Source organism: Lingula anatina, chromosome 2 (genome assembly GCF_051362555.1).
Source record: "Lingula anatina isolate TDL-2025a chromosome 2, LinAna3.0, whole genome shotgun sequence".
NCBI lineage: Eukaryota > Metazoa > Brachiopoda > Lingulata > Lingulida > Lingulidae > Lingula > Lingula anatina.
In genome coordinates, this window is record NC_141768.1 from 4,346,543 (window position 1) to 4,367,947 (window position 21,405).

Below are 21,405 nucleotides of genomic sequence, written 5' to 3' on the forward strand. Positions count from 1 at the left end.
GATAAATAAAAGTTATTAAAACGCCATTTTAATCATTATTTTCATTTATAAGTCAGCAAAATAGGAAAAAACTGACGAAAAATAATTTGGAAAAAAATATTCCATATTAAATGTCAAGTCTGTATTATGCTTACCGCCACAGTAGGTAAGATAACACCATGGAGGTGAGGGGAGCTGGTACACATAGTAACTTCCTGGACACATCTTGATATTAGCAGTAGCTGACCAATGACAACAGTCACTGTCCCAGTGGGCACATGCAGTGCGACTCACAACACCATCATTTTGTCCAGGATGTGTCCCCTGTATCCACATTGGTGCATGCGTACCACAACTAAATTTTGGCACACACTATGTAAAAAAAAATAGTATCACTAATTTTTGATAATACCACAGAGTTGTGAATAATATTTTATTATTTGTCCAAGGATAAAAAGACAATTCAGTGTGGTTGCTAAGAGATTAAAGAATTAACACGGTGCTTCAAATTGAAAAAAAAAAGCCCTGACAGGTGTTCATCATGACAAAGGCATTTAGGGTACTGTCAGGGATTGCCAAAAACTCCTTGCTACCACCTTGGAAATTTTTTTTTTTTTTTTTTTTTTTTTTTTTTTTTTTTTTTTTTTTATAATACATAAATCTTCGGTATTTATTTTGGGGTAAGAAATGCAAAATTGGTTTCTTAAATTGCTCCTTTACCTGAGCACCTACGAACACCGTATCAACATCAATTTAATGATACCACTGTACTTCAAAACCCTGCCAGCGATTTTTCCTAAAAGCTTTAGTTCAGATTTTAGGTGAGGCAAAATAAAGCCTTTCTTCAATGATGCACACATGACAAAAATCAAAATTATGGCGCGAGATTGAAACCCATACATTTGTCTTCACCTATGCCCATTTTTCGTGATAAGAGATGGATTTACGCCCCATATTGATTGCTATTTCACCTTGAAATAGAGTGGTGCTAAATTGACGCCAAACCCTTTGAGGTGCCTACGGCTTGTGCCCAGCAACAAGAAATATAAATGCCAATATTTTGTATTTTCGATGTGATTTTTTTTATTGTTTTTATCGGCACAAAAGTAGATGCACTAAATAATTAGATACAAAAAAATACTCATAAACGCTTACAGTACCCTAAAAAACCTTAACTGCTACGGAGAAAAATGCCAAAATTGGTTATTTTTTGGATAATTGTGTGTCAATTAAGTGACACACATGGTGTTTCAGATTCTTGATAAGAACTTTGAAACCAGTGGTTGATTGAAATTGGTATAATTTTATGACCTTGGTGATTAAATCTAAAATTACTTTTAAAAATTTCAGCTGTGAGGTCACAAATGTATGCCGATAATATTATACTCTAGGTTTGTGTTATCTAAGTCATCATTCATCTTAATGATTTTAACTTAATATATCATTTAGTTTTATTATTTTAACATAGGCAAAGTGTTTGATCAGAGAAACAGATTAATGCGGAAAGGCGTGTGTGTGTGTGTGTGTGTGTGTGTAGGGGGTGGTGGTTTGGAAGTTGTTCCGGAAAATATCCCTCTCTGTCAATCACCACAGATATGACAAGCCTGAATATTATAGCAACCAGTGTCCCAGTTTCAGATTTGATGTCTATAACTGTGTCTCGACCCACATTTCAAATTTTTTTAATTTCTGTGTACATAATATATAATTACTATACACAGTTTGGTGGGCCATATTGATACAGAGATTTGAAAATGAAGATGCTCAGGTAATAGTTTTAAAAATTTAATTGTACATCATGAAGTTGAAAGGAATCATTTCCATTGGTGATATGACTAAAACAGGATGTATTTGAAATTTATCTTAAAAGATGAAAAGAATGAGCAATTGTTTAAAACCTACTCTCTCTGGCATCATGTCTCCAGCAGCTCCAGTGAAGCGGTACCAGGCATCAGCAGTAAGATAATTTTGGTCACAGTTCACAGTTCCATGGACCCCTTGTCCCATCAAAACATTTCTGTATGGATCAGTTAGGTTGGTGTATGAAGAACAAGGATCACTGCCTGTAAACAATACATACTAGGGCATAAAAAAGAAAGATTATTCAATTCAATGATTAAACTTGCTGGATTTGGACATAATTCATGTTTTATTCGTTCAAGGGTAGGATGAAGTTTTAACTTCATAAACTTTAACTTTAAAAAAAGAAAAACAAGTTTTCAGATATTTATCATCTCAATAAAAGTTTTATTTATTTATTTATTTATTTATTTATTTATTTATTTTCATATCTCTTTAATAAAATCTAATTTAACCTTGTACAATTGATTAGTTCACAAAGGACTGGAGATATACTGTTACTCGCGATAATTATATCACCTCAGACACTACAATCAGATGCAGGGAATTTACTTAAAAGATTACTGGTAAGACATTTTATTACTCGTTTATTATACGAGTCTCACTCATATGAAATTAAGAATAAATACAAAATAAAACATTAAAATAATATTCTGTATAGAACTATGACTAAAAATAAAACCATAAAAATAAAATTAAATGTAAAAAAAGTACGTTAAAACATTATTTGTATGTAAAATTTCTCCTTAGATCTAATAATTGACAGCAGGTTTAGGCTCTAAATTAAATCATTCTCTCATTATCAATCAAGAATAAAAACTTGCTCTGTTTATTAAAAAGGTCGAAATTGTTATTGAAATGTCTGAAGCGGTAAAAAAAGTGTAAAAAAATTTAAATAAAAAATAATTAAAACCAAAAGCTAGTACCGGATTATAGTTCAAACCCTATGCGTTAAATTGTCGTGTTTTATAGCTTGCTCAGGTATCTCACACCGATGAAAAAAGCAGCAAAAATTGACGATTAAAAGGTGGCGCTGCCATGGACCATGGACAAATTACGAATTTTGTAAATGCATGGATGTAGGAGCCTGTGCTAGCATCATTTAGATAGCCCCAAACATGTAAATTTATACGATGTGCACTATGTCTATTTCGTAATTTATTAAGCCCATAGATGCGAGATTGACGCGGACCGTGTCACGTTTGTTTTTTGCTGTGGTATTTTGAGCTCAAAATGACCAACTTATAAAAAACGAAATGCCATGTCTATTTCGTAAATATAGTCAATTAGTGGGCCCAACAGATGCCAGATTGTCGTAGTTTCAACATGCCGAGTTCGGCTTGAGCTTTAAACGACTATGTTATAAAGCACGACACAGGACTCGTGTCACTTGAAATCACGTCTCTTTAATAAACTACGTACTTCTTATTTTTAAAAACGAACTTGACGTGGCCTTGAGGGTCCCTCAAATCTTTGGGATACAGGCACGTTTTCTGACAGGCTTCCAAATCCTGACACAGTTATATACATATATTTATTATTTATCTTTATTATAATTATTCTTATTGCTGCTGCTGTTGTTGTTGTTATTATCATTATTATATTTGAAAAAATATTTATTTTTACACACGTTATGCCGTCGCAACAAATAAAAATCCCGCTGAGCAATAGCAAAATAGCGAGGTGCATCTCATGTTCATCATAAAAGTTATCGTATTAGCAGGATCGACCTCTCAACAGGAATTATATATATATATATATATATATATATATATATATATATATATATATATATATATATAGCGAGAGAGAGAGAGAGACTTGACATTTAATATGGAATATTTTAGTTTCGAAGGTATGCCTAGGTATAATGCGTTCTTTTTTTAAAGAAATCCGATCTCATATAATATGTGTGAATGGAGAAGTGTGTAGTCAGGTGTGTCGCTACTAATGAACTGACTACCATATCTATTCCACTGATGTGTTGGGTAATATGCAATGATTTAATTGGACAGTGCTCCTTTGGACTGGTCCAAGCTTGGGTGTGCCAAAGCATGGTTCTATCAAAAAAGTATCCATATGTCGGCAACTATTGCATAAAATAATTGGAAATTTTGCATGCAAGCGGTCGGTTTGCAGTGCTTAAAATGAACTAAGTGGTATTCAAAAAATTTTATCTGTGGTAGAATGGTGCTAAAAAGACAGACATTGCCAGACAGATTACTGCGCAAAACAGAACAGCCCGCACAGTTTTATAGAGTAATGCCCAGAATGATGTACTTACACAGAGGCCACACCCAATGTATCAAAATCTTACCAGATTGAACTCTAAAAACCTATCCCAAGAAATGCCTAGCCGCTTGAGAGACCTGGAAGCAGCTAGACCAAGTCAGGCGTAACAGCGACCGTTGCTGTGACTAAACACTGAAGTCCTTTGTAGGCGTGTAACTCTTTTACAGACGATAATTTGTAAAATATGGAGATCCAAAATACCGATTTTAATGGTTGTTGTATGACATAATATAGGCAATGTATTTTTGTTTGCTTCACTAGCGAATTCAATTAATGAACTGATGTCACATTGACATCAAAGAGATCATTTAAAGTTACTAAAACACGATTTTAATCCCTATTTTCATTTATCAGTCAGCTAAATAGGAAGAATTTGATGAAAAATGATTTGGGAAAAAATATTCCATATTAAATGACAAGTCTGTATGTATAAATGCCTGCTGTCGGCTTGTCCAAATTCCAGTAGCAGCAATTTCTAGGACTTGTACAATCTGTGGATTCTGCTTTCCACCAAAATCGAAATAATTTTTTAAAATATATCACATATTCATTCAGGCATTTACTAGCTTAACAACCAAATACAAATAAAGCAATTTGAAACATATAAATAAAATCATTATCTATCGCTTATTTTTGAGAGAGAGAGAGACCCACCTGCTGACCATGCACTGAAAACTGTAAGGATTAGAAAAGTTACCCTTTCATTTCTCTGGCGGCCAAGACCGCCTTCCATGTCTGCTCTGTTTGTACCAAAGACGCAAAATAGTATACCGATCTTTCGGGAAATTCCAACACTAAGGTGTCTGAATGACATGCTCTGTTCATGTTTTTTTAACTTGGCGCAGATTTACATCGATTATTATTATTATTATTCTAATGAAACTGCTATGAAGGCCGTATTTTATTGATAAATACCTTTACATACTCCATGCAGGGGTGCAAAAGACGTTTCTTTCACACCCGAAGTTCTTTTCAGAAAGTGATCGGATTTCGGTGAAAAAATCCCAAGGGGGGTTTCCCTTTACCTGTCGGCTTTGAACCCGTCTTCCAAGGGCGAAATTTTATTGGCTATGCAGACCTGCATACAAAGCATAAGCTGGGGGTTGTTTTCTTTAAGCAACATTGATCAGATTTTGTGAAAGGCCAGCTATTGTATAACTTATTTATAGTACAAACTTCCTCGTTTCAGTTACGTAAAGAAGTTATCAAATGTCTGTATCATTATCGAATTCTCCATGGACCAGCTAATACTTTACAAGTAGCACACAACAAATAGTACTAAAATACATATGCCTCAAACTTCTCCCAAATTTATAATTCATAGGAATTAACAGAATCCAAAAACATCTCAAAGTTCCCCGCCTAAACTAGGAAGAGAACACAAACCGAGAAAGAGAACACAAACCGCGACGCAATTGACTGAATTGAAACGGTGGGCAGAGCCCCCCCCCCCCCCCCCCAAAAAAAAAAAAAAAAAAAAAAAAAAACTTCCACCACGCCCCGCTTCCTGCGCTCAGGACTGTTGATGCTGAAAAAATTGGGTTTCTGTCTACCCCTATGTATGATGCAAGTGTCCATCTACTCAATTTATATGGAGTCAATATCAAATGGGCTGTTTGAGTCGAAATTTATCCAGCTAACAGAAAACCTGATACTCCGTTCATCTCGATTTCTAACCTTCTTTATGTGGTCCCAAGGCGAGTGGTTATTGTCGTGACAATAGCGTACGTCAGGTACGACAGGTATGTCAGTGGTCCTCTTTGTGACGTTAAAGAATGAGACACCCGGTAGTCCTATTAGAGCTCTATTTCTATGCCGACACAGTAGAAGAGCCAAGCGACAGTTAAAGGTACACTGTCATTCATTCTCGTTATACAGATTTATTCATTCTTTTTAATTTTTTTAAATTAAAAGTAAGCAAGTGGAAGAATTGTTTGTCAAAGTATAACTTAACTAACACCATTCTAGCAAATTTAAAATAGATAAGAAAATAGATTTATCAGTTCTAGCGGACTAAATTTTAGCGGACTAGATTTTAAACCTTCGTTACTGTCGCTCGCAGCGCCATCTCACATTCTCCTATCGATCCTGTTTATTTTTACTATAGTAGAAATAGTAGAAAATCTGCAACTTGGCAGGAAGCGAGCATGATCTCTAACGTTTCAGAAAATGTCTTGAATGTTTCTTATAAATAAGTCAATAAATACTTTCGCGGTGTCGTCGGTTTTTTAAAAATGTGAAAAAAACTTTGTTACGTTTTTTGGCGCAAATAATTATTTTTAGTCGTTTGGAGTTTTTGTAATATTTTACCACTTAAAATCCTCAATCCAGTTACATCCATTATAAGCACGAAGATATGTTGACAGGGCACAGTCAAATGTTTTACACGAAACACGGCAAAACTGCATTACCACAGAGAGTAATTTGCACAACCTTCGTTACCAGGGGGTTGAGGACAAAATGTGTCAGAAAAATAAACGTGCACCTTCTTATGCCCCTTTAGCGCAGTCTAATCTTTGTTAGTAACAAACGTTATTAACGTGCAAATACTGTCCAAAGGGGTTGGTATTATTAAAACTTTCGTTGATAAAATATATAGAAACCTTCGTTACTAATACGAAAATTCCTCATACCAGCAAGGCATGAATTTTTAATTTTTCAACGCAAAAAAGCCAATTTTATCACTTTCACCAGAGATTTAGAAAAAGTAGAATTCATGAATATATCTTTAACTTCATTTCTCCATTTTTCTGTTATCTTCACTTGAACCTACATATTGTGAATGAATGTGTAGGCCTATCAGTTTGGAATTTTCCCAAACTCACCCTTTCTTTGTCTGCATATATGTACAATCTATATATTAATAGGCCTTCTTTCTACCCACAGATTTTGTACACTGTTTTTAGGAGCCCTTTAAATCAGAGGCGACAATGCATAGATATCCTGCAAAGTAAGCATCTTTGTTTTTTCCCAATTCAAACCTTTAAAACTCCACATACTTAATGTCGATAGCTTCTTCTGAATACAGGAAGGCATTGCGTTCTAAATGACTGGTCATTAATTTTGAACTAAATCTTAAGATTAGAAATGGAATAAAACATGGATCCAAGTGCAGGGACGGGTCGAACAATGATTCGTGTGTTCATGGACATAATAATATTATGTCCATGGTGTGTTCGAGGGGAGCGGGTGAATAACATGATAACCCCTCCCCCCCCCCCCCCCCCCCCAAAGTCTTGGTCAATGGAGCACATTCAAATTCGTGTGAGAATGTAAGTGCATGTTTGCTTGTGCTGAGTGAGGGAGACGAGGCCAATGTCTTTATTCCTTCTACATGCAGTCATTAAACTAATTTTGAGAATGATTTTAAATAAATGAAAAGTGAACCAAGGGAGTTTAGTCGCTAGCGACCATGGAAGTAGGGCCTATTTAATAACACAACAGCACCAAAGCTCATGCGCATGCACTCCTTTATGCGGACTCTTTCTGGTGTGCAGACACCACGAATGCTAGTAAAATGTAGCCAGCAGTTCCAGGTTGTGACTGACAATGTTACTCAAAAACGGACACAGAGAAGCAGAGAGCTCATCTACTGCATCGGATACCCGAAACTGTGGTAGTTTCCAAAACTGAATTCAAACACATACAAAAAATTTCAAAGTGTTATTAAAAAGCAGATTTTGAATATTTTGCGTGTAGGCTTTACAGTTATTTAATATTTTTATTTGAAACATTTTATGCAGTGTAGGCTCTAGCTTTACATGTCGAATTCTAAGGAAGCTATCGAAAACGAGACCAAGCTCTCAGGGGACGTGAATGATTGTTATTATTGACTTTTTTGTTCTGTTGATCATTGTTGGGTGTGCCGAAGTCTTTGTCGGTGTGTTGTAGATCTAAAGAAGAGCTTCAAAGCAAATGAAGCACAAAGTAAGTTGATGCTGTCTCAAATAAGGCAGATTTAGTTGTAGAACTGCAGTCCTACCCGCGGGAGATACAGTAAATCCGTTTGAAAATAATTTTGCCAAGAAAATTGATAAAACCTGTTACGCAAGAATCTAGCATAGATCTATGCTTGAAACACCGAATATTTCTATGCTTAACAATTATATTAGAAAACTGGTCGCGCTTTGACGCCATATAAATACTCCAGTGACAGAAATCACTGTGACAGTAATATAAATCGAGTGACAGAAAGGCTGGGCTCAAGGTGGAAAAGGACTGTCTGGTCTCTAGAGCTGCTGTCGCTGGTTTGTGCAAATTTCATTTTGACTTGCTGAAGTAAAACAAATCTTTTAAATATAACTCAAGCATTAACTGTTACATAAGACTGTTATCTTAGAAAAAAACTTATCAAGATCAATTTTTCTATTCTTGTACAGTATATGCAAAATTGATCTTGATAAGCAATAAGCAACATGCTTTCTTCAAAGAGTAAAATTATTATAATTATTAAGTCTAGTTTAATTGTTATGTAAAGTGCATATACAGTATATGGATTTAACATTTGACTTGTAAATTTTGTTTAATTGACATTTGGTTTGTTTTTATTCAGATAATCTAAAAATATAAGTGCAATGGGAAAAAGTAAAACGCGGGCTGTTTGAATAATGGCACCTTTCCAAAGACAGGTACAAGGAGTGGTACTCCTTATATTTCTCTTCTCGAGGCCTTATTTAATAGAATCACAGACCTACAGGGATTTCCCAAAGCTTTTTAATGCTGCACAGTTTAAGCCAATCTCAACCACACCATCTGGTTCAACATGTGGAATACCTACCCGCAGTGCCTATTGTAAAAGTTCTGTATATGAGAGCTCATTGAGCCGTTGTTTTCAAGACTTATGTGAACAGGATTGTCCTCGGAGAACTTCTCTGCCTTCTTATAGTAACCTTCTTCTGGCTTCCAATTTTGGAGATTGTGTTCATCGGGACACTGTGAATGTGCGGCCAGGGAACTCCAGCGAGGATTTTTCTTCTGTATTCAACAATGGGCCCCGCTGTTACCTGACACCTCTGCAGACTTCGGAGCTGGATACTGAGGATGGAGTTAATATGTTCACGTTAGCCGTGTGGATATGGCAGGAGACGGGGAATGAAGGGTAGGTTTTTTTGTACATCATAATTGTTCAGTTTAAGCAAAAGGTAAAAAGAAGGAGAAACTTATCATTGCTTTGACTTCATTTGTAGGCTGTGGAATAGAATATAATGCATGCTGGATGAATTTGAGATTTACAATTTTACCCCTCCTTAGAGCAAAAAATATGTATTTTTTCTTAAAATTGGAAATTGAGTTATATTTCAAAATTCATTCAATCAAAGGCCTTCTGTCTATTAGACTTTATACTCCTTTGTTTAGAAGTCCTCTTTTTGCTCAAGGTCTTCATCTTGATCTCTTGATCCTTTTCTGCTGGTAGGTCAGAGTTTAGATTGGTTCACTTTTATAGATAGAACTAAATGGTATCTGTGCTGACGCTGATATATTCTCCCTTTGTTTTATAACTGTTTTAAAAACAAAGCAGTAGTTAGATAGTTAAGTAAAATTTGTTCCCTCGCCTTACAGGCATGGTTTTTCATTAAGTAAATAGATTATGTAACAATTTATTGTAGTGACTAGTAGTAGAATAGTATTATTAGAACAAAATTGATTTTCTTAAGTAATGTTTCATTCGGAACTCCTGAAAAGATGATAAGAAAGGTTAAAAAGGGTGGGAGAGATTTTGGAAGTAACAAAAAATATTTTCAAAAGTAAAAAGATAAATTAAAAATTTTAGAAGGAGTGAGGTATTTGAAAATTGCGAGCAACTACTGTTGTGTTGTGTTTGAATGAAACTAAGAGCGCATTCTCAACAAATTAAGCCAGGCTTTACAAAGCCGGTGACCTAAAAATGGCGGACGTACATGAAAGAAAAACCGCCTAATCTTTTAATAGTCTCTCCGCCTCTCACACGCCTCCCCACACGTCGTCCCTGCGGGGTACAGTAATTAAATCTCGGCTCCGAACATTAATATTTCCGTGAATATCTCTGGTGATATTATCTCCGTAGATAGTCGATTCATTGCTGCTCTACGGGCCAAATTATTCCTTTTTCGTCTCTGTTTTCAAAGATAATACAACAGAAGAGCTTTTTTCCTTCGATCGCCTTCAGCCGCCATGCTTTCTTCACCACGAGTTTAACTGATGAGCATTCGCACTTAATATTTCTCAGGTAGCTTCCGCATGGCGAACGGAGACGCGATTTAATTACTGTACCCCGCAGGGACGACGTGTGGGGAGGCGGAGAGACTATTAAAAGATTAGGCGGTTTTTCTTTCATGTACGTCCGCCATTTTTAGGTCACCGGCTTTGTAAAGCCTGGCTTAATTCGTTGAGAATCCGCTCTAAGTCCTCAATGATAAAAGATTAAGAGTCACAATGTTATCTTGGTGACATTCTCAACAACCCTTTTCAGTGCATATTATTGGTCTTCTTATGAATAGAAGTGGTATCTGTACATGTATGTATACAGAAGATTTTATTGAATTTTGATAGCACAGTTTGTACAAGTGTGGTTAGACTTGTTGTTCAAGTGTTTACAACAAGTGTTAGTATCCAACAGCAGCTGGAGTCTGAGGGAAAACTGAGTTTCCACTTGACTATAATAGGGCTGCATTCACAACCAGTTGATCAGGGGACTGACTAGTCCTTGGATCAAATATGGTGTGACCCACATGAAACTAAAAAGAAAGCATGCGAAGATTAAATTGCTCTGCCCCTGCTGGGATGGTCGACTTGGGAGGTGGGAATCCATTGTCAGGATACCTTGTGTGCCATATAAGATCTTCCAACAAGCCAGTCTGCATATCAGCTGGTTGCGAATGCAGCCGAAAGTTATCAGGATGAAGTGTTGCTCCAGTTTAATGTTTATATAGGTTCTGTTTCTTAAAGTTAATAATTTGGTGTGGTCCTTAAACTTATCAGCCAACTGGTCACTTGGATCAGCTGGCCTCAGAAATCTACTAGTCTAAATTATTTTATGGAAAAATGATTTTACACAGCCATGTGGATTAGATTGGGCTAATTTTATGCTGTTGAATGAGGCTTTAGACTGATTCTAGATATTGAAAAGGCTTGAAATTCTTTGTATAAGCTGTCCTTAATTTTCAATAAAAAAGAATGTCATCTGTTTTTTTTTTCTTTTGGAGATAAATGGTTAGGGAGGTCCATACTATGCATATTAATTTACAAGTAATATTGATAACTTTTCTATGAAGTCCACAGATACGTAGTACAGGCCTATGTATACGTAGTACAGGCCTACAGAAAATATTTTACAAGGAATAGTAATATTATCAATTTTTTAAATACTAGCACATGACCACAGTATTCTTTGACATCATGGTTTATCTTTTCAGGACAATTTATCAGAAAGTGGGTGACAATTCAAAAACAATTCTTCAAGTGCGTGTTAGCAGCTCCAACATCCACATCTATTACAGTACCAGCAGTGGATTTTACCATCTCAAGTCCCTGGATTCTATACCAGCAGAGACCTGGACTCACCTGGGAATACAGGTAAGTGAAACTCGGCACCATGTTAATGTTTAGATAAATATAGATCTAAAATTTTGATACCACCCATATATTTTGAGTGCATACTTTTTTTACCTCTCTGGTTACCAGAATTTGCAGTGTATTGAGCACATGGTTAAATATAATAAATATATACAAAAATTAACTGGTTTTTGAATTTGTTGAATAAGAGGTTTGTTTACATTGTACTCTATGAAATTGTGATTTGATTGCCAGTAAGGGCATCATTTTAACACTATAAGAACCAAAAAAGAAAAAAAAAATTAGTGTATGGATAGTTTTATCCTTGGTAAATAGTTGATTATTATGGAATTGAAAATAGAATCTCTGACAAGCCAGAGTTTAAAAGTAGTCAGGGTTAAAAGTAAAAGGGTTTATTTCAATATAGTGAAGTGTGTACATAACAGACAGACTCAGAGGACACCAACAAGAAAGTCAAAATTGATTTTTCAATCAATATTTGAATTACCCTCTCACCACTGCGTGATACATGGCCCATGTCTTGGAAAGAATTAATTACAGCACCAGCCATTCTACCTTGATTAATCTCAATTATTCATAAACTAATCTTATGATTGCTATAAGCTATCTATGGGGGCTTTAAAGTGTAGGGTGTGATATTCTCTAACAAGAAAATAAATATCCATAGTTAATATGATATGATATGATATGATATGATATGATATGATATGATATGATATGATATGACATGATACAATACAATACAATACAACACAATACATACAATACAATACAATATATAAAATTTAAAATGCCATTATTTATGTGACATATACTGTACTAGCAGCAGATATATATATAAGGAGGGATGTTATATAAGGAGGGGTTATATAAAAAGAGTAGTGTTTTTCTTATTAACATCTCTGCTGTTATTGCTGTATATATGTAGTGACTGTCATGAGAGTAACAATTTTTCGTGATACATGATAGTACTGAAAAATGCATCCTTAAAGTTAGAATCATTGTTAGTATTTAAAAAAATATTTAAATATGAACTATGTAGCTGCATATTAAATAGCTTTTCTATTCTGGTCATGTATTTCATACTTAACTTATCACCACTATGTTTTAAATATTAACCATTATTTTGTATTGAAGGGGCGGATGGGTCACACTTTTTGTGTCATGAAACTCAACAAGTGCAACCATTTTGCCTGATCACCATGATCAGCTAACTCACATACTCCTGCCATATTATCAAGATATGATAGGGTTTGATATTAAAGGTGCATATGAACTGATCTTTTTGCTTCAAAAATGGACCATATGTCACAACATAGTTTAAAATAGTATAACTTAGAGAAATATCACAATAAATAGTTTACAGTTTAATATTTTAGTTTATAGTTAAATATTTAAAGTGCATATGAACTGATTTTTTTTTTTTTGCTTCAGAAGTGGACCATATGTCACAACATAGTTTAAAATAATATTACTTAGAGAAATACCAAAATACATCATCTGATATTACCCAAAAAATGATTTTTCTGCTTGCATTCTGTGCTTTATATAAATGGGGTAAATAAGTAGGTCAGATAAGTAGTTTAAGCTTACGACCAAAAATTTAAAGAAGGCGCAGTTTAAAGTGATCAACTTGGGTTCTTTATTTGAGTTGTATAAGAAACTAATATAAGTGTTTTATAGGTGTTACTGGGAATCCATGCCCCACCGTGGCTTGGTTCATATGTTCCTTTAAGTTCATATGTACCTTTAAGCTGCTATGTGTAATTTTATGGGTAATGCCCTAGTCTGTGTATTTCATACACCAAAGATTGTATGATTTATGATTCTGTTGGATCAACTATATTGATTGAACTACTGTGCATACATGCCCATGCATCACTTTGCTGCAGTACAGAAACAAATCAATAATTACCTTTGTGCATTGAGTGTTATTGTGCCATTGGGTCATGATTATTGGCAAGTTCTCTGTGAGCCACAGTTATATTAAGATTAGGTATTTTTTCTTTGTATTTTACCCTGTCCCCAAATTATGTCCTTTTGCCCCCATGGATGATATCTTCTACCTGGTCAACTTTAATGCCACACTGACAGAGTTTCCTTTTTAGTTTGTCACAAGTTTTAATTTTATTATATAATTATATATATGTGTGTGTGTATCTGTGAACACACAAACACGCAAACATGATCACACACACAAAATGAAAATAGCATCATCCGTTTGCATATATGATAAACAATATAGTTAACACCAAAAGAAGAAAAAACCCCTCAACATTGACCCCTCCTCTGCCTATTTCAGGTCTATGGTACTGCTCTTAGCGTCTTCCTGAATGGTCTGGGTGTGGGTTTTGCTGCTAGTGATACGTACACGTTAGCGGGACAGATCCATAATGGGACAGCCACAGAAGTCAGAGTGGGACAAGCTGTGAATGGTGAGGACTTTTATCCTGTTTGATATTTTACTGGGGTAACTCTTTTCCTAGTAAAATATCAAGTATAAGACATGTTTGGGTTATGATAACTAATATGAAGTCATTGTACCACCAGCGTTAGCGCTGGCGGTACACATGGTTTCGGTCTCGTCCGGATCGTTCCGCCGGCTCCGCCGGCTCCGCCGGACGGCTACCGTTACCGCTTCTCCTCCTAGACGGTAAGGCCCCCCATACCCATCTCATGGATTTAGGTCACCTATAATCTCAACTCGTTCCACGTAAAATTTGGGCTTTGTCGGTATTGGGGTCTGGGTGTGGCACTCATTGCAATGCACCCTTGTCCAAAAATGGCAAAATTAAATGCTAATTATCTACCCTACGGAAGGAGTTACGGGAAAAATTTCTACAGACGGCTTTCCAAAAGTCATATGTGTAGATTTCAAATATACCCTCGGATTTGACCTTTGACCTTTACTTCAAGGTCAAATGGGCCAAAATTTTCAAAAAAATGAAATTTTTTACGAAAAAAAATTTTTTTGCCCTGTTATTCAGACACCACACAGACTTAACCAATAATATTATTGGAAAGTGTTACCCTTCAGGTCATCTTTCATCTCCGTGAATTTGGGGTCAATCGGTGCATTTTCACAGGAGTAGCGGCCATAAGATACCGAAACTGAAAACTGTCTCTAATTCGGGAACCGTTAATGCTAGAGACCCATTCTTTTTTGCATTTTGTAGAGCATGTAAAGCCCAACACTGGAGGTGGTCTCGGTTTTTTTGTATTCCATACGGTTTTCGAGTTACGCTGTATCAAAAAGTACATATTGGTGGTGAAAGGAAAATGTACGGAAGCCCACTGGTGCCATATGTAGAAAAAAAAATTATCTCGAAATTTCGAGATACTATTTTGAAATTTGAACAAAAAAATTTACCACCAGCGTTAGCGCTGGCGGTACACATGGTTTCGGTCCCGTCCGGTCCGTTCTGCCGGCTCCGCCGCCATGTTACCGTTACCGCTTCTCCTCCTAGACGGTAAGGGCCCCCGTACCCATCTCATGGATTTAGGTCACCTATAATCTCAACTCGTTCCACGTAAAATTTGGGCTTTGTCGGTATTGGGGTCTGGGTGTGGCACTCATTGCAATGCACCCTTGTCTAAAAATGGCAAAATTAAATGCTAATTATCTACCCTACAGAAGGAGTTACGGGAAAAATTTCTATAGACGGCTTTCCAAAAGTCATATGTGTAGATTTCAAATATACCCTCGGATTTGACCTTTGACCTTTACTTCAAGGTCAAATGGGTCAAAATTTTCAAAAAAATGAAATTTTTTACGAAAAAAAATTTTTTTGCCCTGTTATTCAGACGCCACACAGACTTAACCAATAATATTATTGGAAAGTGTTACCCTTCAGGTCATCTTTCATCTCCGTGAATTTGGGGTCAATCGGTGCATTTTCACAGGAGTAGTGGCCATAAGATACCGAAACTGAAAACTGTCTCTAATTCGGGAACCGTTAATGCTAGAGACCCATTCTTTTTTGCATTTTGTAGAGCATGTAAAGCCCAACACTGGAGGTGGTCTCGGTTTTTTTGTATTCCATACGGTTTTCGAGTTACGCTGTATCAGAAAGTACATATTGGTGGTGAAAGGAAAATGTACGGAAGCCGACTGGTGCCATATGTAGAAAAAAAAATTATCTCGAAATTTCGAGATACTATTTTGATATTTGAACAAAAAAAATTTTTATCTCGAAATTTCGAGATAGCATTTTGAAATTTGAACAAAAAAAAAATTATCTCGAAATTTCGAGATAGCATTTTGATATTTGAGCAAAAAAATTTATCTCGAAATTTCGAGATAGTATTTTGAAATTTGAACAAAAAAAATGCTATCTCGAAATTTCGAGATAATTTTTTTTTTTCAACATATGGCACCAGTCGGCTTCCGTAAAAATGTGCAGTACGGTAATGGATAATAAATTTTGAACTCCGGAAAAATAAAACATAATGCTTGGCAAAGCAGACAACTTGTGGTCAAAAATGACATTATTTTATCAAATTTAAACTTCTGCAACTTCAGAGAACCTCCCATTTCAAGAACTTTGACCAAAATGACCTTTTCTTTATTTTAATTGATTTTTTCTGTAGGAAATTTATGGCACATTATGGTAACTCCAAAATTATAACATTTAGTCCCTTATATCTCCAAAACTGGCAGAGATAGGTCCATAGTTACTATTGAAGTTGAATAGGAAGTCATATACTGGCAATCTTACTGTGACCTTGACATTGACCTTTGACCTACTTTTCACCATGAACTGAACTTTGCAAATTTTGCTTCCCTTTTATCTCCAAAACTGGCAGAGATAGGTCCATAGTTACTATTGAAGTTGAATAGGAAGTCATATACTGGCAATCTTACTGTGACCTTGAAATTGACCTTTGACCTACTTATCACCATGAACTGAACTTTGCAAATTTTGCTTCCCTTTTATCTCCAAAACTGGCAGAGATAGGTCCATAGTTACTATTGAACTTGAATAGGAAGTCATATACTGGCAATTTTACTGTGACCTTGAAATTGACCTTTGACCTACTTTTCACCTTGAACTGAACTTTGCAAAATTTGCTTCCCTTTTATCTCCAAAACTGGCAGAGATAGGTCCATAGTTACTATTGAACTTGCATAGGAAGTCATATACTGGCAATTTTACTGTGACCTTGAAATTGACCTTTGACCTTCTTTTCACCATGAACTGAACTTTGCAAATTTTGCTTCCCTTTTATCTCCAAAACTGGCAGAGATAGGTCCATAGTTACTATTGAAGTTGAATAGGAAGTCATATACTGGCAATCTAAATGTGACCTTGAAATTGACCTTTGACCTACTTTTCACCATGAACTGAACTTTGCAAATTTTGCTTCCCTTTTATCTCCAAAACTGGCAGAGATAGGTCCATAGTTACTATTGAAGTTGAATAGGAAGTCATATACTGGCAATCTTACTGTGACCTTGAAATTGACCTTTGACCTACTTATCACCATGAACTGAACTTTGCAAATTTTGCTTCCCTTTTATCTCCAAAACTGGCAGAGATAGGTCCATAGTTACTATTGAACTTGGATAGGTAGTCATATACTGGCAATTTACTGTGACCTTGAAATTGACCTTTGACCTACCTTACAATGAACTTAACTTTGATTGCACCATTTTTAGTTATATATATTTTTTGCATATTTTGAAAATTCTTGTTGATTGCATTTTTACAGCTTGTCAAGCACAAGACTGGTGGCTGCACCCCTTATTTTGTGTATGTGGGGGTCTATACGAATGCGCTTGCTCCAGCTGGTGGTACAATATTCGGAGGCGGTATCGCCTCTCTGATCCTCTAGTTTCAAATTACTAATAACTTCATCTTTGTCTTCTTTTCTTACTTGAACTTGACCAATGTTGATCATAAAATATATTTTCAAACAAGTAATTAATTTTCTAAATGAGTATTAATTAACAGAAAACAGAGAAAAAATGTTGAGTGATATTTGTGTTGATGTGATATTTGGTGGCTTTATCTGTTAAGTTTAATCTCTGCTCTCTTTCTTTCTCCCCCTCCCCCCCCCCCTCTCTCTCTCTTTCTCTCTCAGTCAAGGTAGCAAATATTCATATCTACTTTTTTTTCGAATATTACAGGTTCAGACCAATTTCTAGGCCGTCTCCAAGACTTCAGGTTTTACCCTGTCACTCTCACCAACAGGGAAATAGAAGAAGTATCCAGTGGCGTGTTACCTTCTGTTCATCTCCAGACTGCCTGTCGGTGCCCACCCTCACACCCTCGGGTCAAGCCTTTCAGGAGCAGGTTCTGCATAAAGAATGGGGTTCCAGACAACACAATAAACCAAGTGCTCAGGCTGAACAATTATTCACACCCCTTGGAGTTTCTCAATGATGGTGACGGTAACAGCATCTGGGTGTCATCTTTCTTAGATGATGTGACCATCACAATAGACCTTCAAGATGAGTTTCAGGTATATAGTGGTCTTGATGTGGGAAAGATTGCCTGTAAGATAAAGTTGACAGTACATGAGCTAGTTATACCGAAAAATTGTTGAGATTTGGTTTGGTTTAAAGTAGAAAATTTTTTTGTCTAATTGAGACACAATTTATACTAGATTTTTTTCTCTTAGACTTGTGTTTATTTCAGCAGATAATGTTTTTTATGTAGCATATATGTGTGTGTGTGTGTGTGTGTGTGTGTGTGTGTGTGTGTGTGTGTGTGTGTGTGTGTGTGTGTGTGTGTGTGTGTGTGTGTGTGTGTGTGTGTGTGTGTGTGTGTGTGTGTGTGTGTATGTGTGTGTCTCAGGCCAGATTGAAAGCCAGTCACATTTAAATTGGCCTATCCTGGGCCATAACACAGTCTTTCAGGATTTCTACATAGTGATATGATTATTCTTTCAGGTTTTCTATGTAGTTCTCCAGTTCTACAGTCCCCTGCCCACCACTGTCACCATAGAGCGTAAGAGAGCAGGGAGCCCTGTGTGGGAGAGATGGCAGCTGTATGCCAGTGACTGTAATGCAGTGTTTGGTCTGGACAACAATGGCCCTCTGCCCAGTCCTACCTCTGTCAACTGTCTGCAGTTTGGCTCGTGAGTGATGCACTTTTATTATCCTATTCGTTAGAAGATTTTAATATTTATTTGATATCCCAACCAATTGCTTTATTCATATATTGCTTGTAAGTTTGGGAAATAAATCACACATGCCAATAGTCAACTTGTGTTCCCTGACTGCAGTTTTCATCAGGCCTCTGCCTTGACCAGCTGTTCTCAGTATGGCTGAGCCCAGTGTATCGCTCCAATCCACTCATTGTGTGTACTTGGAAGCTATCTATCAAGATTCAGAGTGTAGTGGAAGCTTGACCCTGTATTACCTATGTCATTTCCAGTTACAACTTTGACAGAGAGTGTATAAAGATACAGGGTAGATGAGTCGCTGCCAGTTAACCAGTCTTGTATATATTTCAATTAATTGTCTACATGCATGAAAGACCTACAAACACGAATTGACACACACACATGCAGGCACACATGTATACGTGCACACACACACACACACAAACGCACACACACACACACACACACACTGCCAACCTGGGCTCCGTAACTCGGAAGCACTGAAATTTGCAAATCCTGATATCACCTTTTATTTTGAGGCTATTATATGGGGCGAGTAAATCCTGAGCTGTGGAATAGAGACGCTTGCACTTGCTTCTTTCGAGTTATGGAGCCCTTATGTCTGTTATGATTGTTGTCACACAGACTTCATATTTGAATCTTGCTATCTCCAGGAGTAGCCTCCCATTGCCTTTATCCAAGGGGAATGTCACATTCAATCTGCTGGCCCCAGAGCCTGTCCCCAGACCAGGACATAATGACTTCTACAACACACCAGACTTGTACCAGTTTGTCAAGGCGTCACAAGTGAGAGTCAGACTCCAGGGCCACTTTAATGTGACACAGAGCAGGCACCGCTACTATGGACTGCAGGAGTATATAGTCACTGCCAGGTAAGACTGTGATTTCTTTAAAAGGTACAATATTAGGTTCAAAATTTTGATTAAGAGACAAAAAGATTATAATAACAAACAAACAAACAAATAAAAAATAGATAGGAAATAAAGTTATATTGTTAAGGTGAGATCTGTGTTTCAGACACTCTAAGATAAACGTGTACCATGTATCTCTGAAATAACATGGAGAGTTTACTTCTACAACTTGAGTACTAGATATGATGTGCCATTAAATCCCAGATATGAATATATTATTGTTACATATTACATATTTTTACAATTCCGTGAATCTTCTGCCTGATATTGACCTGTTATTAACCTTCCCGTATTGTTTTAGATGTCAGTGCCATGGTCATGCTGAGGACTGTGACACCTCCACCAGTCCATATAGATGTAACTGTTTACTGGACAGCCACACAGAGGGCAATAAGGTAATAGTGCTTATTAGATTATTATATTATTACTGGACAGCCTCACAGAGGGCAATAAGGTAACACTGCTTATTATATTATATTATATTATAATATTATTACTGGATAGCCACACAGAGGGCAATAAGGTAACATTGCTTAGATTTATACTATTAATATTACTGTAAGTATAACAAATATGAAAGGCCATTTTTTACACATGCATGCATGCATGCATGCATGCACGCATGCATGCACACACGCACGCGCACACACACACACATTAATAAAGGTATGATCACATGTACCATAAAATAATGATGGTAAGTTTTTTTCATTCACTGTAAAAGTTAAAAACTATATAACCTAGTTGCTTTTCTAAATACAATGTTTGAATGATATTTTTTATCTTATTTGAACATCATTGATTTATGAATTTTTTAAATTTATGACAAATCTCAAAATTGTTTTTCTAAGAGTAAGTTGTGCAGTCCATGGTTTGTGAAAACAACCATTTAGGAAATGCATAATTTCTTCCCCTGTGGAAAGTTTTCATTTTCATATCCACTTCCACATTCTCTTTCAGTGTGAGCGTTGCCAGCCCCTGTATAATGACAAGGCCTTCACAGTGGGGGATCAGCTCAACCCTTATAACTGTAAACCATGTCAGTGTTACAACCATGCCTCATCCTGTGTGTACAACAGGACCCTAGACCCCTACCCTGATGAGCACAATAGGGGAGGAGGTGGAATGTGCATCAACTGCCAACACAACACCAGAGGGCAGCACTGTGATCGCTGCATTTTGGAGTTCTATAGACCATTGGGTAGGGTTCTCATTAATTCTTACAATATTAAATCGGTGTTTTTTTAGACTTAGTTTTTTCATTGAAACTGTGCTGGATGGTATGTACTGTTTATAAGTACATTTCAATTTGAAAAAAAGTTTAACTAATTATAATTGATTTTGACCTGGGATGATAAGACATGAGATTTGTTCATCTAGTCTATAGGCCAATGATTGAAACCATGGTCTCCCCTCATCAAAAATTTTCATTCACTATCCAGTCTAGTTAGCTTAGACTCTCATTTTTCATAATCAACTTGTTAAAATTTATTATTGCCTTCATAAAATCAAATATCCCAAGCATGGGATTGGAAACTTTTGAAAATGAAAAGACGTTCTTTATTTCTAAAGGCAATTTATGTTTTATTCCAGGTAAAAGTTTGTTTGATGTAGATGTGTGTTCTCCCTGTGGCTGCTATGCTGGGGGAGTACTCAATGGGAACATGGACTGTGAGAAGGT

The 21,405-nt window shown here is 36.3% G+C and overlaps 2 protein-coding genes across 36 annotated transcripts in view; one reads left to right on the plus strand and one right to left on the minus strand.

The window, feature by feature from the left end:
* The window catches only part of LOC106180805 (uncharacterized), a 33,186-nt gene extending 28,190 nt beyond the window's left edge, over positions 1–4,996 (minus strand). For 22 of the 32 annotated variants that reach the window (XM_087004649.1, XM_087004640.1, XM_087004647.1 and 19 more), the window contains exons 1-3: positions 4,786–4,995; positions 1,882–2,042; positions 135–351 (exon numbers count right to left, since the gene is read on the minus strand). In XM_087004649.1, coding sequence (XP_086860775.1) covers positions 135–351; positions 1,882–2,042; positions 4,786–4,945 — 538 coding nt within the window. In that variant the 5' untranslated portion in view covers positions 4,946–4,995. Of the gene's footprint in view, positions 1–134; positions 352–1,881; positions 2,043–4,785 lie in introns of all 32 variants that reach the window. The other 10 variants (XR_015332846.1, XR_015332850.1, XR_015332849.1 and 7 more) reach the window with 2 other exon arrangements.
* A 2,897-nt stretch (positions 4,997–7,893) lies between these two features.
* The window catches only part of LOC106180807 (usherin-like), a 58,095-nt gene continuing 44,583 nt past the window's right edge, over positions 7,894–21,405 (plus strand). For 3 of the 4 annotated variants that reach the window (XM_087003085.1, XM_087003087.1, XM_087003088.1), the window contains exons 1-10: positions 7,894–8,058; positions 8,684–9,229; positions 11,523–11,682; positions 13,985–14,117; positions 17,813–18,147; positions 18,578–18,765; positions 19,467–19,685; positions 20,026–20,119; positions 20,685–20,925; positions 21,318–21,403. In XM_087003085.1, coding sequence (XP_086859211.1) covers positions 8,739–9,229; positions 11,523–11,682; positions 13,985–14,117; positions 17,813–18,147; positions 18,578–18,765; positions 19,467–19,685; positions 20,026–20,119; positions 20,685–20,925; positions 21,318–21,403 — 1,947 coding nt within the window. In that variant the 5' untranslated portion in view covers positions 7,894–8,058; positions 8,684–8,738. Of the gene's footprint in view, positions 8,059–8,124; positions 8,379–8,683; positions 9,230–11,522; positions 11,683–13,984; positions 14,118–17,812; positions 18,148–18,577; positions 18,766–19,466; positions 19,686–20,025; positions 20,120–20,684; positions 20,926–21,317; positions 21,404–21,405 lie in introns of those variants that run through there. The other variant, XM_087003086.1, reaches the window with a different exon arrangement.